Raw genomic sequence first — 18,583 nt, forward strand, 5'->3', positions numbered from 1 at the left:
CACGCGTGGCAAAACCGGGGGAAAGAAACCTGAAGAGATGTGTGTGTGTGTGAAATTTATAACATTTTATGTGTGTTTTTTAATTAATGTTTGCGGCTTGCGGAGCTGCCGGCGGGCGGAGGAGCCCCGCACCTGCCGTCCACCCACCACCCCCCCGCCCCTCAGCGAGCGGGGCCGCTCCCCCCGCCCGGGCTGGCAGCAACCTGTTGGTGCGGGCGCTGCCGGGCGGCGGGAGGAGCCCCTCGGAGGGGCGGCCGGGCCGCTGACAAAGGCGGAGCAGCGGCAGCCCAGGGCCGCCCCCGGCAGCGGGGCCCGGCGGGCAGCGCGGGGCTGGGGCTGGGGCCGGGGCGCTCGCACAAGATGGCGGTGGGGCGGCGGGAGAGCGCGCTCCCCTCGTAGATGCGGCCGCGGCGGCCCCTGCTCCCGGCGCCCGGCGGGGCTTACATGGCGCTGGAGGACCTGCTGCTTTGTCTCTGCTTCTCCGCCCTCGCCGTCCTGGCCGTGCAAGGTGGGTGAGGAGGGGAAGAAGGGAGGCTGGGAGGGAGAGAGGGAAGGAAGGGGTCGGTGCCCCCCAGCCCGTGGGCGGCTGCGGTGCCACCTGCCCTCGCTCGGGCAGCGGGCGGTTCCGCGGCGTGGGCTGCCCGGACGGGACCCTCGCACCGCCGGTTCTCACCCCCTGTACCAGCCCTCTCTCCCGCTTAGTGACTATTCTGCCCCAGTCACCCTTTCCCCTCTTCAGTGGCCGTCCTGTCCCCCCGTGGCCATTCCCCCCTCTCTCCCCCATCCCCTTCTTCCCTCCCGAGTCGGGCGACAGCTGCGCCCGTGGCCTCAACCCGTGCCTGGACGGTGCCTCCTTTGGGGTCACCTTTGGAGGGTGACCCTGCGGGTGACACCCTCTCATTTGGAGGGTGACACTCCGCACAGGGCCCCCCCTCAGTGGCGGGGGCAGCGGACCAGCAGCAGCGTTCCCCGGTCTGTGCCTGGACAGTGGCAAGTTCCCTCCGGAGGGACAGTGGCCGTGCCAGGCTGGCCGGGGATGAAGCGCTTGGCCGGCGTGGCGTGGCCAGAGCAGGCCCAGGTGTGTACAATGGGGACCCTCGCTGCCCCTCGCTTCGCTGCCGCCGGCACGGAGCGTGTGGCCAGGCAGATGTCCCGTTGGTCAAGGAAGTGACCCGGGGGTAGCCACGCTCCTCGTGCCCGAGTTTTGCAATGGTTACGCAAAGGGCTCCGTGCGGGGACACACGTACACGGCCGCCGGGCACGTTTGGGACTTTCTGCGGTTGCTGTCTAAGTTTGCACCGAGGGTCAGTCAAACTGTGGACCTTGGTGTGCACAGTTCCTTCCCTGTGCATGCACGAAGGTGTAGGCTGGCAGAGTCACTCTAAAAAATGTGAGATGTCCCTCCTGAATGGGTTACTTGTGGTGGAGAAACCATCCCTATGTCATTGTACATTTTTATTCCTTTTATGATGCATTCAGGTTCGGCAGAGCATAATAACAGCACGTGGATGGCTGCAGGGTTGTTTTCTTTCTTTTTCTTCCGAACATTGTGAGCTGCTGTAAAAGGAGTAGGTTATGAGTCGACATAGGTGCTGTGGTAGAAGTGAATAACGGTACATGTAAATGGGCCATTGTCACCAGTGCCTGTGGGTTTTCCTGGATGGATGGCAAGCTCTGACCCCACCAGCAGCTGGGCTGGGTGGGAGCTGCATCTCCAGCTAAGTGGATCCCGAGGCTTGTAATTGAGAACAATGATCTTTTAAAAAAAAAAAAAAAAAAACAACAGAAAAAATGGGGGGGGGTGGAGTGGATGTTGTTTTTCCAAACCCACTTCAACGAGAAAAGTTCAAATGCTTTGCGGGAATTTACAGTTGTGGCTTCTTGGCGTTTTTTGTGAGCAATTAGGCAACGAGTGAAAATTGTTTCTGTTTGTTTTCTAACAATGGGCCACATCTTGTGTAGGGAGGCAGGGAGTGCGTCCGTGCAGTCCCTGGACGTGCGGCTTGGTACATGCTGATGTGCTTTCCAACAGGTGGGTTTGATTCTGAAAAGAAAAACATGGACTTGTTTCAATATGAAATTAATTTGGCAGAGAGTTGAAATGGTTTTGGGAAAGTCTGTGTTTGATCCCAAAGCCCATGTGTTTTCATCCAAAGTTCAAACCTCGCTGGGTATGGAGTACCTAAGAGAGAAGTAGAGTGGAAAACCTTCCCCCCCTCTGGACTCGATGGAAGCAGTGGCACTTGCTGGGGATGTGATCCAGTGTTTTTGAAAGCCTTCTGCTGTCTGACTTTGAGCCTGTTTTCCCTGCAGTAGCAGGAAAGTATTTAAGGAAAAAAAACAACCACAAAACAACCCCTCTCCAGTTGACTCCGGCAAGGGGGTTGTGCTGGTGCCATTCCTTGGGGCTCTCTGCAGGGAACGTGTTGATGGGAAGTGGGCTGAGCTTTCCATCTGAGGGATTAGCTGAAATCCATCTGGGTTTGTGTCATTTGGGTTTGTGGTTGAGTCCTTTTGCTATGGAACAGATTTCCTTTTTCGACATCACCTTGCTTGAGCTGTGATTTGTTTTATCCTTCCTGTTACATTCTCCTTGGCAGCATGACCCCGCTGCCTGCTGAGTGCCTGTGCCGGGGAAGTCGGCATTCCCATTGTTTGGGAATCACTGTCACCCGCCTGCGGATCCGCCGGCCCTGTGCCTGTGGTGTTGCAGTGTCACTGGTCCGAGGGATGGACGATGCGGGGATGACATGTTTCCTATGGCCCCCAAGAAATGGGGGGCACTGACAGTGCCAAACCTCGTGTGCACAGCGAGGGTTTGCCTGTATCCCGTTTCCAGGGGCAGGTCTCTCCCACCGGAGCTTGCTGCCGCTGTGCCGGAGCTGTTGTGACAGGCTGCTCCAAAGTGGGGAATGTTCCTGCTGGCATTTCACTGTTTCTCTTCTGGCGTGTGAGCCTGAAGGAGAAACAGCTCAGGCTTGGTTCTGGTTTTGTTTTCCCTAGCTTTCCCTTCTTTTTTTTTAATGCCCTCTCCTTTCACTACCTTGAAGTCCAAAGTGAAGCAGGACCTGCTCGTTTTCAGGCATCTCCCCCCTCTTTTGCAGCAGAGTTTCTCCCGGCAGCTGCAGCAGGTTTGATGTGCTGCAGGGGCCCCACGGGGGTGGGTGACTACTGGTGGTGCCTGAGCCACCTCGGGTGCAAGTAAGAATGGAAAATAAAATGTCTTGCAATCTGCCTTTCCTGAGGATGAAGGGAGACGATTCTCCCTGTGTGCAGCCTGGTTTGGAGCTGGCGGCAGCTTCTGTGGGACAGCACAGAGGCACCAGGGCCACATGATTTCAGGAACAGCTGAGCTGGGCTGGGAATTGCATCCAGGACATCTCACCTGAGTGCCCACTGTGATGCTGGGCCAGTGGCTTCACCTACCCTGGAATCCTCATGGCCCGTCTTTAGACAAATGTGGAGATGTTCCTCTCTGTCAGAGGTGTGGAGAGGATGAAATCCATCCCTGGGGGATGTAATCCATCAATAAATGCTCAGCATATATGTGATCTTTGTCACTCTAGTGTACAGCTATCCTGAGGACAGGGTGCTGGGCTGTCCCATGGATTACTGACTCCTGGTCCCATGTTGCTTGCCAGATGATTTGAATTCTTACCTCCCTCAGAGCTGCTTTCCCAAAGGCTGGCTGTTCTCCTAGGGAAAAAATCCAGGTGCCTGTGAACCAGTCTGGGCATTTGCAGCATAAGAGATGTTGCTTTGCACCATTTACACGCTCCTCTCCTGTTTAAATGGCTGCAAGGCCATTAAGCCTAGTCATGGTTATATAATTAAGATAGGAATTAATATTTAATCTGATTGTAATTTGTTGCTGGAATCCATCCCAAACTGTATCTCTGCATGAGGTGAGTGGGTACCTGGGGGAAAACTGAGGCCAGTGTTACACATAGGGGATTTTTTGCTTGGACACTGGGAATTACAGGCCTGCCTTGGGTGACAGAGAAACCCTAACCTTTACAAACCCTGAGCGATCATAGTCATTTTGTTATCAGTAGGAAGCAAATGTTTGTTTTATAGTCAGCTGTAATACTAGAGGGGATATGGTAAATCCCTGTTATCAGTATTTGCCAAGTGCATGTTGGGCCAAAATCAACTCTGGTGCAATTTTGTTACTTTCTGGAGAAGAACTGGACCTGCTTTTCTACAGTATTTTTAGCCTGGTTTTTGAAGGAGAAGAGCTGTCGTTGTGCCATCTGGTTGTCTGTCCACCTCCCTTTCCTTTTCCCGGTAATTCTGGACATACTGGTCAGTCACAACTGGTTTGAATATGGAGAACTTAGGGTTTTTGCAAATAAGCAACCAAATAGAGGAAAGAAATGCAGTTTCTGCATGGACTGAAGGAGAGGCACCAGCAAACCTACCTGGGAAGGAACCTGAAGTGCCTCAGCTGCCGGTAGAGCTTTGAGCAGGTCGTGCACCTTGTTTGGGTGGGACAGGGCAATCCACTCACAGCCCACAAAGCTGTAGGAAATCACCATCTCAAGTCTTGTGGACACTTGTTTATTTTTGGAGTCCTTTCTGCTGTAAAACACGCTGTTGTTTTATGATTACACCAGTGTTCATGTTACAAGGCTTGGTGACTTTTGCTTTCCTCTCTTCTTGGAAAAGCACTTCCCAAACACAGGACTTGGAGCTGCTGTGACTTTGACTCTTTCCAATGTCTTTGTGATGGTCACTTGCTGTCTCTGCCTCAGTTTCCCCATTTGTTCTGCTGGGCAGGAGATGCTGTTGCACACTGTAAACACGAAGAACACCATCACTCCAAGTACCCTTCTTGCATTTATTAAATCCCATGAGTAGGGGACCTCCAAGTTTTGCTTGTGCTTTTCTGACTTAACAGCTTGTTGGTGAGAGGATCCACAGTTGCTAACCCTGAATCTGCCATCTTCACAGAAAGCAGGATTGAGCTGTTTTTTCACACAGCCCCTACAGAGCTGCTAAACCCCCACCAGATGTGGGGGGAAGTCTGAAGAGCTTCTAGTTTGTCTGGCTTTGAATATGCTGAAGTCATCCTTGAAACATGGTTGAATCTCCTAGTTCTGAAAAGTAATGGAGCCTTCAAGGGAGAGGAAGAGCTGATGAGTGTTTCCTTGCAGAAGGGTAAATATCTGCTGGAACTGCAGCTGCTGAGAAGGGAAATTCCCTGGGAGGGTCCAGCCAGGTGCCATCAGCCTTGTTTGAGCTAACATTGTCCTGTGTGTGGGTGTCAGGGCACTTTGTGAGCGTGGAGGTTGTGGAGCTTCTCTCCTGGACGTGTTTTCCTTCATGTCACTGATGCCCTTTGGTGTCTGCGTTTCACTCAGATCCTCTCCTGCTCCTAATCCGTGGAATCCTGCTGCTCTGATATGGGCTTGCTTTATCTGAGAAGTCCAGCAGCTGCTGTGTCTTATCTCCGTGGGTAATAAACATACTTTGTGGTGGTTATGATAAGCAATTACTGTATTCCAGGGAAACTTTCATATCAGATGTTCTGAAATAATTTAAAAATCTTTATCAGCATTTTAAACGCAATTGCCTGTTACTGCTGTATTAAATCCAGCTGAGCTGTTGAATAACCTGGTTTATTCTATCCCTTCCTTTTTTTTTCATATTTTAATTTTTTTTTCCAGATCTCTCATGGATTTCTTGAGGACAGGTCGTTAATATTTAAGGTGTGTTAATGAAATGTGAGCATCCCCAAGGCTTGCTCTCAGCCCAAATTGGTGGGAGAATTAAAATCTAGTGTGTGAAGTGTTGCATTTGTGCACAGTCTGCTGTGACCCTTTCCCTTGTTCTGAGCGACTTCCCTGTTCCCATTTCCTGCTCTGGTCTTTGAACCACATTCCTTTTGGAGTTGGGATGGCTTAGCACCTTGTTAAATGCAAGACTTTGGGAAATTAAACTGTTAAAATGGTGCTGGGATGGCAGAACTTGCAGAGATGTGGAGCACACTGGGATGCAGAAGCGATGCCAGGCTGGCATCAGGGATGTGATAAGGTCCTGCTTTCTGTTTCACTGTCTGTGCTGGGAAATGTGCATCCTTGATCGTTTCTAAATGGACTGTCAATAGATGATCAAGTTAATTGGTGTGACCAAAAGGTCATTACTTAATGGGATGGATTTCTCATGCCCTGTTGTGCAGATACACTGAGGGTTTTGGCAAAACCTCTCTGTTTATGCACTCAGGGATTTGATAAATCTTCTTTTTCAGAAGCATCATCAGTGCTTACACGTTCTAAAATTACCTCAACTTTTGCTCTTAAGGCAGGACTGTCTTCTCTGTGGCTCTTGGCTGACTGTTGGATATGACTGCAGAATGGGTACCTGTATTTTCCAGACAAGGGTGGAATTTTCTCTGATTTTATAAGAAAACTAGTCATATATTCACTAAGTCCCCCTCATTTGTTCATTTGTTATTGCAATATTTGTTTGTTGTTGCAACTGAGAAAGCTTTTATGTTCTTTTGGAAGTCTTTGTCCCTTTTTTGTGCCTTTTTTTTGGCTCATGGTCTAGCGAAAAACTCCACTGTGCTCCTTGTAGTGGTGATGTGATGTGCTCTTACCTTTCTGGAAATACCAGTGCTGCCTTAAAGGAATGATAACCATAGTCCTTTTCACCATGTTGACCCAGAGGGACTGGGCCAGTTGCAGCCCATTTCTGTGTCCTACCAGTCCCACTTTTCTGTTTTACTCCTGGCAAAGCCTTGGGAGAGCTTGGAAGTAAGAGACAGGGAGCCAAAAAAAAAACAAATGAAAAAAAAACCAGAACAAGGATTGGGGAGGGCAGAGAATTAGCAGATGTTCAGGCTGATGGGAGGGGTTTAGCACATGGTTTGGGGATGGGACCTGCCCCTGTATGGGAGATAAGGGTTGTGTAGGAGGTTCTGGGGCTTGTTTGGGGTTATCTTCAGCAGGGGGTACAAGTGTGGCATGGGGTGGAGGAGCGGGGCTGCCGGCTTGGCTCCCTTGTTTCCTACTTGATAGGTATTTCCCCTTGTCACAGAGGCTCAGGCAGCCCTGCTGCTGGAGAATTCAGGCTGTCACAGGAGGGTGATCATGTGCTCCACAGGTCTGTGTGGCCTGGGAAGATGCTTATGAAGGCACTGTGTGTTGTTCCATAGCAAGGCATCCTGGCAGAATGCACTCGGATAAGATAAAAAGGGAAAAAGAATCTCAGCATCTGATCCAACACCAGCTCCTTTGCTGGGTTGGCAAAAATTGTTTAGATTCTCCCTCCCAAGAATGGTTCTGTAAACATAATACTGCCTATTAGCCATGTAAATTACTGTCATTGGTGGCAATTGTGATGGAAAGATAAGTATCTTCAAATTCTGGTTTGATTTACCCCTGGTGCCCCCCCAGCTTGCTAAGCAGTTGTTTGTGTCAGTGCTGATTGCTGCTTTTGTCAGAGAAATCAAAATATTGATCAAAATTATTTAGCTCTGTGTCCCCTAGGTCACAGTAAATGCAACTTTTCTTTCTTTCCCTTTGTACTCTTCTCTCTGTACGGAAAACAAAGGGAACCTTTCCTCGAGAAGATGAGCCATACGTTCCCAAAGTCAAATGTCAGCCGCTTGAAGAGGGTCCTCAGGAGCAGACTTCGTATCTGGAGGCTTTCCTCAAGAGTCTGTCAGTGGAAAATCTGGCTGGCAGCACCACCACAAGTGCTATTGTGGGGTTTTCTTTACGTGCAGAGTGGGGAGAGAAGGAAGTTTCTCCCAGCTGCTGGCAGAGAAGAGCTTCCCATTTACTTCACGCTTGTGGCTGCTGCCAGGATTTGCTGTTTAGCAGCAGAGGAGTTAAGTGAGGGGTGAAAGGCTTCAGCAACACTTCAGCTTCCAGGCGCGAGGCTGAGCTGTCAGATAATTCTTCTCACTCTTTGTTTTTTACACCAGTCAAGGCACTTGGGTAGTTCTGAATGTTTTAAGGCGAGCGAGGCTGTGCTGCCGTGGTGTGTGCTGTGGGAAGCTGAGCATGTTCCTTGTTCCAGGTTTAATAGTTGTGCTTGAACAAGAGCATCTCTTAAAAAGCAACATCCACTTCTGACTCAAACATTTGCTGTGGGTGCTTGTCCATCTCAGCCCCTCGGGAAGCTGGTTTGGTGTCCTTGCTCAGTGCTGGGCACCTTCAGTCTGAGTTTACCTTGCTGGGGTTTATAGGGGTCTGTGAAGACAGGTTCAGGTATGAAAAGCCTCCCTGTGAGGATGTGTACACTGACCACATTTCCTGTAACCTGCTCTTTACTAAGCCAAGTACATGCAGGTCCTTGATTTTTTTTCACCTGTTTTTCATCCCTAATTTCGCCCTTCTGTAGCTGACACTAGTAAGTAAGCCCTGCTTTTCCCAGAATTGGGTGTTTGCTCAGCTGGGGAAATCTCTTCCTACTTCAATTCAGAGCCTGATTTCTTGGATTTAGACCCTACAATTCCCTGGGGGCACCTGTTCCCTCACAGCTCAGTGCAGAGCTGCTGTTCAGCTCAGGCAGCAAGTGCTGGATGTGGGTTTCCAGATGTGGTGGGATCAGAGCCAAGCAGAGGGAAAAATAAAGAAACCTTTAAGCTCTGAGAGTGTCTCTTTGCTGAGCAGCCAGGCTGTTACTGAGGCAGATTTTGGGTGTTGCAGCAGGACCCTCACACACACAGGAAACCAGAGGAAGCATCAGGATGGGGCACGTGTGTGTAACTTCCATAGGGATTTTAAAGAGAAAGGCTAAGCTGGTATGTGGTATGTACAGGCCTGTAAATGAAAATTCCTGAATATTTATTTGTGTATTTTAAAGTTTGTGAGGTTTAAAAAATGCTGCCCTCCTAGGGAATATTTTCTTCTCACCAGAAACTTGTTAGACTAGAAATTTGACAGAACTAGTTTTTATGACATTTCCTGAGCTGAACTAACTGTGTGTTTTGGAAGGGGGAAGATGACGGTGTGGATGTGTGTTTTTATGTAGATTTCATTAAAAATGTGACTGGGATTATCCTGCAAGCTATCTGAGCGATGTGAAGGTCTCTGCTGGAAAATGCAAGTGATTATAGGCTGGTGACTAACAAATAATCCCTGGCTAATACAGGGTGGGCTCAGTTAATGTTAATCCCTGCTCAACAGTAGTAAAAGTTAGATCAAGGAGATTTTGCAAGGCTGTTACTGACCTGAACGTGAGAATGATCACACAGCCTTCCCTAAAATGAAACTGGCTCTCTGGAAGAGGCATCGTTCTCATCATTTGCTTCTTACACTGGAGAAGGAGCTGCTCAAAGAGGCCCAAAATTGCCTGGTTATGAAGATGAGGATTTCTCCTGTGCTGGTGTTACATGCTGAGGCACAACAGACCTCATTAAAAGAGGAGCAGCAGTAATTAGTCTAGATTAATGGAATAAATCTAGTTTTAGTAATAAATGAGGCTGGATTCCTTGTCCAGAGCAGCCACCATCTCTAGTGCTCATCTAGCAGTTGGATACACAGAGGCAAAACTCTCCTCACTGTGGAGAGAAGTGGGTGATCTGGGGTGTTTTTGCTGAAATCTCAGTGTAAATCCAGGTGTTGTTTTTAGGTGTGTTTTGGTGAAATAAGCAGAAGCCCAAAGACAGGCAGGGAAAAGCATCACAGCCAAGCCTGGACCCCACTTGATCCATGAGGGCCCCAAAGTGGAGTGATGGTCCCCACAGGAATTCTGCTGCTCGGATACTGTGCGTGGAAAGCGTGTCCTTCACCATTTGGAAGCAGACCCAGGGCTTTTACTGCTTTGTCCTCAAACTGTCAGGTTTCAGCTGGCTGCAGCTTTGGAAAAAGGAAAGATTTATGTGCTCTGAAGAGAAACTTGGGCTGACAGTGGGTAAATGCACTGTAGATGCTGGGAAATTAAACAGCCAAGTAGGTGTGAGGGGTTTTTGAAATAGGCAATGAAATATATTTTCCTCGTGTTGTTATGAGAGATGTAAGTTTAAGTTTGGAAGTGAGAGGGCAGATTTCTACCCATTCTGACCCTCAGTTCTAACCATGTTCAAATGGTGGTACTGCTCCTTGTTTTCCTCCACCTGCATGTGCATCCCCATAGCCAAGGATCTGGGCGTTATGTTGCTGTTTTTCCTGACACCATCCCTGAGCTGTAAGAGCTCACTTTGCATTTTCAGTGATAACTGAGTTTGCAGATTACAACCAGATCCTGTCTTTTAAAACTGGACTAGTAAGAAGTGAGGCCAGGAGGATCAAAGTCCCAAGGTGATCAGCTCCTCGGTAAGATCAGTGAATTGTGTAGCTGTGGGCACTCCTTTGACATAATAGTTTAGCATCTCCTTTTATTATTTTCTGTGTCAAACCTGCCCTCTTATCTGGTGTTGTCCAGGCGAGGCTGGCTGGCTGTGTTGATAAGGTACCTGTGGGGGTTAGGTGATAACAGGAAGGAGCAGAACATGGCCAGATAAAGCCAGGGGTGGTCCACACCCGTGGAGGGAGCTGGTGTCAGACACTGCAGGCCAGACAGTGAAGCCCAGAGGGTTTTGTGACCCTGCAGTGAATGGTGACAGGGCTGTGCCTGGACAGTGATGCTCTGTCTGGACTGCCCACGCTGTCTGTGCTCTGCAAAATTAACTCCTGGCCTCAGCTCCCCTCACCTTTTTCCCTTTTGTTCCTGTGCTGTGTGGGTGGTGTGTGTGTCCTTGTCCTCCCAGAGAACGACTGCTCTCTCGGGGTAATGTGGGCTTGCAGTGACAGTGGGCCTGCAGTGACAGTCGTCTGCACTGAGCTATTAAACATACTTGCCCATTAGTTCTCTTTGTTGCTGTTCTGAATTGTCTTCTCTTCCCCTGTGTGCTGGCTCATTATTTCTCATTAATTCATGGTTTGTGCAATTACCTGGGAAATGCAGGAGAGTTGGCAGGGGTTTGATGAGCCTGACTTATCTTTTTGGGGGTAGATGAGTTTGTACCAATACAGCGTGGAAGAGTTGGTTCTTGTCTTTTCAGAGTGACAAGTTGCACACCCTGGCCTTGCTGCAGGAGCTCTGTGGGACAGGGTGGCTGTTTGGAGAGAGCTGGAAAGCACAAGGAGCAGGAAGAGGGTCTATATGTGTATTTTCTTGGGTAGCTGGTACGATTGAAACTAGAGCTGTTCTTGCCATTCTGTGTCTTCTCTGTACTGTGGCACTTTACACCCTGCCCTGAAGAGATTCTCCAGACTTCAACCCCAGCCTATCAAGAAAATGTGAGCAAACAAGGGAAGCTCTTTGCTTGACTTTAAAAAACCAGAAACGTACAATAAATAGTTCCAAATACATGCCAGGGGTTTTGTTTGTTGTGAGAGCTTTCAGCTCAGAGGAGTGCGTGTGTCTTGGGATGTCACCAAAGTGACACCCCTGCAGAAGGGTTCTCTGCCCTTTTTCTTTGAAGATAGCATTTCAGGTAAGAACAGAGGTGTGATCTGGTCCCTTTTTGTGAGGAAAAAGCCAGCACACAGCAAGATAAAAGGGCTGTCACTGGGTAAAACGTGGTAGTTTGGCTGCTTGTACCTTATGTTTTACTGACAAATATGTTGTGCCACTGGTTTTCCCATGTGAATGCTCCCGATTTTTAAGGGTTGTATTCATACATGGACTTCCCAGCTGCTTGGAAGGACCTCTTGATGGAAGCTGGACTAATCTGTTTGCTGGATGGCTTCCCAGCTAGACTTCAGGCTGTTGGTGGAGGAGCTTTACCTGCCCTCCTCCTCCCATTTTTGTGTTCAGGTGAACTGCAGAATCTCATTACCCATGGCAGTGGCAGGGCTTTGAAGATTTCTGACCTAATTATCTCATTTGCGCTGTGAGTAGCAGTAATATCCATGTGCTGTCAGGGAGACTTTGCTATTGTGGCAGCTGTACAGTGGTGGGAGAAAAAGGGCTCGTGAAAGGGCTCATGCAGAGGGTTTGCTTCCCACAGCAATGGGCTGGCTCAGGCTTCCTGCACATTCCCAGATGAACAGGTACTTTCCTGCAAGATCTAGGTGGGGTGAATGTGGTGTAAGTGAGAAGGTACCATATTATGGACTCCATCCATGGCCTTGCAAATGCGTTTTTGGGGTTATGTTTGTGAGGGTCCAGCTTCCAAGGTTAAGTTATTTCTTTGTCAGGACTCTAAAAGCAGATTAATGTTGTGTAGAATCTGCCATTTGACTAAACAGCATCTGTGGAGGGGCTCTTTGGTTGTGGCATAGTTTTGTGTTCTCTTGTTCTCTGGTGGGTAATTAATTACAAAGGAGGTGGGTTAAATATAGGAAGTTTCAGTGGTGTGTGAGGGCTGAGATAGAGCCGTGTGCTTGCACATCATTTGTGAGTCTCTCCTAGAGGCACCTTTCCTGTATTTATTCTTGGATACAAGGAATCTTCTGCTGTTTGAGTGAAACAGGTCTGTTATTAACTCTAGCTATTCCCACCCTGAAACCTTATCAAAGTGTTGCCACATCTCTTGTAGGTAATGAACTTCTGAGGCAGACGTGGTCTAAGTAATACTAAACTGTGTGTAGCAAGAAGGGAAGGAAAAGGAGTGTGGGAATATTTGAGGCCTTGATCATCAGTTGAAGGAGGAGGAATAAGAAAGATCTTTGATGATTAAGATCTTTGATCTTGAAGATGATGAAAAATTCAGAGGCATTAGAGTGTGCTCTATCCTGGTATAATTTCTTGGGTCTTTTTGGGTCAGTATCCCTGGGCTACCCCTGTGTTAAGGAAACAGCCACAACCATGGCCAAGAAGGATGGAGGATGGTAGTCACCTGATGCTACAGGTGACTGGTCCCCTGAAGGGCCTGTAAGAGCTGTTTTCTCTGGCCTTCTCTCCAAGCTGTTGGTTCAGAGTCATCTTCCAAGTGTCTGTGTGGTTGTGGCTGGGTGGAAGGCAGTGGGTCAGCTCTGGTGGCACAGGAGCTGTCACAAAAGCTTGGCAAAATGCTGGTTCTCCCTTCCGTGGTCTGAGAGGTCTGATCTGTTGTGAAGCCAACCGGTCTCTCCAAGGCTATTCTCACTCCCAGTAACCCTCCCTTTGGCTTGTATATCCAAAGCAGTGATTGCTGAGTAAAACAAGTGTGCAAAGTCAAGTAATCCTTGCACATCTTGAGTATTGCTTTCCCTTTCTGTGGTTCCACATAGCAGCTGGGAGAAAGTTGGTTTGGAAAACAAAGCTGTTAGGAACTGTTTGTTTAGACACAAGGCAAAATGAAAGTGGAAAACATAATCTGTCTGTCCCCCTCCGCCTCCCACCTTCTTTTTGTTTAAAATGTCCACATGCCATTTACTTTCAATAAACAAAAGATGTTTCTTATAAGCTGGTGTTTACTCGTAGGGGAATGTGATTTATTAGGGAACAGAAATCCCTGCTCATGCCTATGTTTTCAAACCGGAGCAAGAGTTCATAATTTTATAGACCTTTCAAGAAAAGATTTCCTAAAGCAAACAGTGAGGAACTGTTAAATTACAGTCACGTAAAACAACAGTGTAATAGTGTGATTGCTCAGGACTAATGGCTTTATTATTCTCTAACAAGTAGGAGTGGTTTGGGCTTGTGGGAGATAATGTAACTAACTTCAGATTCCTCTAGTCCTCTTAACGAAGGAGATAAGGACTGGATGGGTGTTTAACTCCAGCTTTCATCCAGGATCATGTGGGAAAGAGCAGTTTTCAGAAAAGCCATGTAGAGTTTCTCTCTAGAGCCTGAGAGCCACTGGAGCCTCACAGTGCCCCTCTGAGTTAGACAGGGTCTCACTCCCCCAGCATTTGCTTGGGGTGTCTCTGTGACTCGTTTTCTCTTTTGAGGGAGTGAGAGAGTGATACAGCTCTGCCCAGAGTCACAGGTGGTGGGTGGGGGCTGTGTTGGGGCCTCTCCTCAGCCCTGTCAGCTCACAAAGCCCTGCAGGACTCCCAGGCAGTCAGAATGCAGTGTTCAGGCCGGGACTTCGGGAGTGAGCTGCTGTGGGTGCTGCTGAATTGTTCAAATCCCTGGACGTGAGCAGCAATGTCCTTGCAGTGCCTGGCACTGTCATATCTGAATCCCGCTGAGCCCCAGGTTTGGACCTCATCTACTCTTGGCTTTCCACAGCTGCTCACATGGGGCTTACGTGAGTTGAGGTGCCAGATGCCTGGCCTTGCCTCTGCCTTGTGTGTGTGTCACCTCCAGGTGCTGATGGTGGTGAAAATGGCTCCTTGAGGATGGTCTGTGCTCCCTCTGCAGCTCTGCCAGCTGTGCAGGACGCTTTGTCACTGCAGGTAGTGAGAGCCGTGACAGTTTGGGTGGTCTCAGCTGCAGCTCCTGCTTCCTACAGCCTTGTGGTTCACATGTGTCTGAGGATTCCTGCCTGGAGCCTGGGTGGGATCCCTGACAGATGCACAGTGCCCTGGCCCTCCTCCAGCTCCAAGTCGTTGCAATGACCTCTGCTGAGACACGTGTGTTGAGAGGGACCCATCTCCTGTGCTTATGGGGTTTCTTTCTCCTAGTTCTCAGCTTTTTCCTGTATATCAGGCTCATTTCTGGCTACCCTACGTGAGGCACTGGATTATATTATTGGGTTGGACCCCCTGGCACTGGGGTGTTACACCTACACATGAGCTGCTGAAAAACCTTGTACCAGCATAGCTGGGCTCTTAGAAGAAATAATCTTTGCAAAGAGAGCTGTGGCTTGTAATGAAATAGCTTTACAGTGACATAGTTTCAGTGCTGCAGTGTGTCTCTGCTGGTTTTCAGGTTATTCCTGGCTAAAAATATTGCCCATTAAGTCTTCTGGAACAGGATGTAACCGTATTTTAAAGGTATTTTATTCCTGTGTGTTATTGCTAAGTGGTTTAACTGATACTGCATTTGGAGACCTACTTTGTAGGATCTTTTGTCTGAAGTGGAAGTTGAGGAGAGAATTAAGTGAGTGTTTCCGATGGTGAGGATGTGGTGCTGGCATGGAAGGCTGGGAGGGCTGGGAGCTGGGAGCCAGGACTCGAGATCCACACTGGTGCCTGGCTCTGACTGATCGGAGCTGCTGGACCAGCAATTTCCATTTCTGGTCTTCCCTGCCCCCAGACAACAAGAGAGACAGAACTGCATGGAAAAGAGTTTTACCACCTACTTCATTTGAAGCTGGATGCACTTGAGATGTGTTGAACAAATGGACAGTAGCCTTCCTTCTCCCTGGGGACAGCTTTTACATGGATGGGAAGCTACAGATGGGGCCCAAGGCAGAAATGCAAATAGGCAGGGCTGTGATACGAAGCATTTGGCAGCATCACAGGCTTAAAAGCGTCGTCCCCACGGCTGCTTGATCCTGCTTTCTCAGTTGTGCTGACACAGCTGGTTGTGGGCTGTACTGTGAACTGTGCGAGTGGAGCTTTGACCTCCAAACTGTGGGATTAGCAGCCTTTGCTGCTGGCACCGTGGAGCTGGCCAAGCCCATTCCATCCCAGAGCTGCTGGTGAGAAGCCCTCAGAGATGTCCTCGCTGCGGTCACAGCTTTGCGGAGAAGAGCAGTAGTGAGCACAAACAGCTAATTAGTTTTTATAACCCTCTTTTGTTTACTTTTGGAGACACGAGTCCCTCGCTGGCTCGCTGGCTCCCGCTCAGTGTGGTGACAATGTCAGCGCGGGTGTGGGAGGCTCAGGTTACGCGGGGAGAGTTCACACAGGTTTGGTTTCAGCGCAGGTCTTGTCCCCGAGCTGTTCCAGCACTTTCCTGACAGGAGGCAATCGGTGTCAGAACAGGTTTGGCCCTGAGACTGTGGAAAAACCCCCAGTTTTGAGGGACAGATCTCCCGCAGTAATGAGTTCAGTGATGGGCTGAGTGTTTTTTGTAGATGAAAAGGTCAGATCTGTTGCCTGGGTTATATAGAAAGGTTTTGTTCTGGAACAGGCTGCTCCTGATCAGCTCCTGTCTCTGCTGAGCTGCCAGGCACTGCTCTAAACTGTTTTTCCTGTATTTTCCCCATCAGTGAGTGTTGGAGAGGTCACTTTTTCCTACGTTTTCCTCATTGCTGAGTGCTGGAGAGTTTACTTTCTATGTTACTATGGTTTTTTAAGGCTGGAAAGTTTTGAGTTCAGATCAGCAACTTTAAAATATCCCTGGTTTTGGAGCCTGCCCTACTTGGAGTTTGGTTTTAATCACAAGTTTTAACAAATTGAGTCTATTGAAAACATTCTCAGTGAAACACCCTCATTTTTTTTGTTCTCAGAACCCCTTAGCTGTCTTGAAGAAACAATATTTTAATTGAAGCCATGATAAAAGCAGAGCGGCAGCGGTTGTTGTAAAGCTTAATTTATTAAACAGCCTTATTTTTAATGCAAAAAAAAATCTGTAAAGAAAAAAAAAGCTGTACGCTTTAAAACTGTCAAAATAAAACCTACAACTTTGAAGTCTTAAAATACTTTGGGAAATGCTGAATGTTTTTGACTGGTTATATGGAACAGCTGAACTGACTTAACTGGAACAAAATTAGAGGAACAAAGAGGTTTTGTTTCCAGAGTGTATTCTTTGCCCTTTGACAGCGCTGTCTGGCTCACGCTCCAAGTTAGATACACAGAGCAGGTCGCTGTCAGCTTCCCCCCTGTCCTTAGACTTCCCACATAACCAACCCACTGGAACAACAATAATATGCTTATAAAAGGGCAAAAATTACAGGAAGATTGGGGGCAGGAGCAGAACTTGAACCTCCTGTAACTGTTGGGTTGTTTTTTTTGAAGGAGTCTTGTATTGATGGTGCCACATGTCGGTGTGGGGGTACCACAGGCTATCAGGGCTTTTTCTGGCTGGTTGTTGATGTTGCATCCTGCACAACTGGACCTTCTCAACATGATCTTGAAGTAAGAGCCTTGCTGTCCATAAAGATGCTCTGAAAGTGTCCCAGTGTTCTCTTCCCATGTACCCACGTCGTGCTTTCATCACCAAGAGGGTGAGATGGTTCCTATGCACATGGGGTATCCCTGGCATGGTAGCTGGCACCCCGGTGCTCACGTGATCTGTTCTTCTGTCATTCAGGGCTATTTGCATGAAAACAGCCTCTCAGAAAAGTCAGTCTTCTGTTGGGGAAGGGTAGACAGCAGGAGGAGATGAGCAGCTGAGAAACGGGTCTCTTGTTTCCATGCAAATATCCTATAAAGAACAAAAGAGGGGGAGAAGCGTGCTCAGAGATGGGGTCTGCCAGCAGAAAGGCTCCAGAGTTGTTTTCCATGAGTGGCATCAGGTCCATGTGAATGTAATTTTTACACTGTTGTGGCTGTGGGTCTCCTGGGTGAGTCACAGATGCTGCTTTTGTTTTGGACTTCTCGAGGGCTAAATCCTCTGCTCTGTCTGTGGGAATTTTACTACTGACTTCACTACCAGAGAATTAGGGCTTTTGGGGTCTGCTGCTGGAATGAGTTACCTCTTGTTCCCAAATCTCAGCTTGTATAAGAGGTAGGATGCAAATTAACACAGCAGTTGTCTTGTGTGCCCCTGGTTATATCACTGTGCCTGGCTCTGAGTGTCCTGGGGGTGGATTTCACTGGCTTTAATGGCTGCACTGTGGTTTCTTTCCCAGGGCATAGGAAAGTGCTTATTTCCCTTTCCTTGGCACCTGAGCGTGTTGGGAAGGTGTCAGAGGGTGGGAAGCCCTGCATGCCAGCTAAAACCACTATCAAAACAGGGCTGTGAGCAGCAGCCTTGCTGGAGTTGACTTTGAATGTCTTGGAGAGAAGGTGGGTCTGGAGATAGGGACAGTGCTGTGGTGTGCTCGAATCGATGTGTCAGTGACAAAGAGCTCTTGGGGACTGGCTGGCATTCACTGCAGCAGGAGCTGGGCTGGGTTAAGGCTTGGCTGCTCAGAGCTGCCTGTAGTAGAGGGAACCAGCTTGATAATAAAGGTAAGAGGAGTAACTGCACGTCTCCCTCTTCCATCACTGCCCCCAGCAAGGCACGAACCTCCGTTCATCAGCATTCACGTCCTTTGCACTCATGGGTATGGAGTGAGTTGCAAGCCAGGGCTCTGCTGGAGCAGATGCACATGGAATTTAGTAGCTTCCTTAGAAATAAGTATCAGCAAGATGTCAGAGAGGTTAGGCTCATTACGAGATCTCATTAATTCTGTGGAATACCCTGTAGAGAATATATTAATATTCCTATTCTGTTGACATATATTAACATATATAATAGTTGTATAATTGTTACTAATAATTATGATAATAATAAGCTTCTTCTCGTAGACATGTCAGAATGGATATTCAGAAGTCCCTGTAGGTACTTTTAAATCACAGTTGATGGACAGAGGTGCTGGTGTTCTGAGAAGTGCCAGTTTTTTGCCTGCTCCTGCCTGGGAGCAGTGTGAACCTGGAGGCCAGATTTCACAGGAACAGTTGATAGTGTTTATCAGCACTGGTTGGCTGGCTCAGGCAGTTTGGGTGAGGATGTTCTTATGCTTTTAGCTGGAAATTACCATTCCCTACCCTGATGTTTGCTGCCATTCAGCAGAAGCACCTTAATTTGAAGTGTGCCTGCTCCTGTGCCATTGCAGGGCTGCAAAAGTAAAAGTCACCCTCAGCCTAAAGCACCAGTTTGGAGAAGCCCATTCTGCTTT

At 48.4% G+C, this 18,583-nt stretch overlaps 1 protein-coding gene across 1 annotated transcript in view; it reads left to right on the plus strand.

Moving 5' to 3' along the window:
• The first annotated feature begins 316 nt into the window (after positions 1-316).
• The window catches only part of IGDCC4 (immunoglobulin superfamily DCC subclass member 4), an 89,249-nt gene continuing 70,982 nt past the window's right edge, over positions 317-18,583 (plus strand). The window contains exon 1 of the mRNA XM_027714733.2: positions 317-508. Coding sequence (XP_027570534.1) covers positions 400-508 — 109 coding nt within the window. The 5' untranslated portion in view covers positions 317-399. The remainder of the gene's footprint in view (positions 509-18,583) is intronic.

Source organism: Pipra filicauda, unplaced genomic scaffold (genome assembly GCF_003945595.2).
Source record: "Pipra filicauda isolate LSUMZ 115617 unplaced genomic scaffold, ASM394559v2 scaffold70_size2993248_pilon, whole genome shotgun sequence".
NCBI classification, from domain to species: Eukaryota; Metazoa; Chordata; class Aves; order Passeriformes; family Pipridae; genus Pipra; species Pipra filicauda.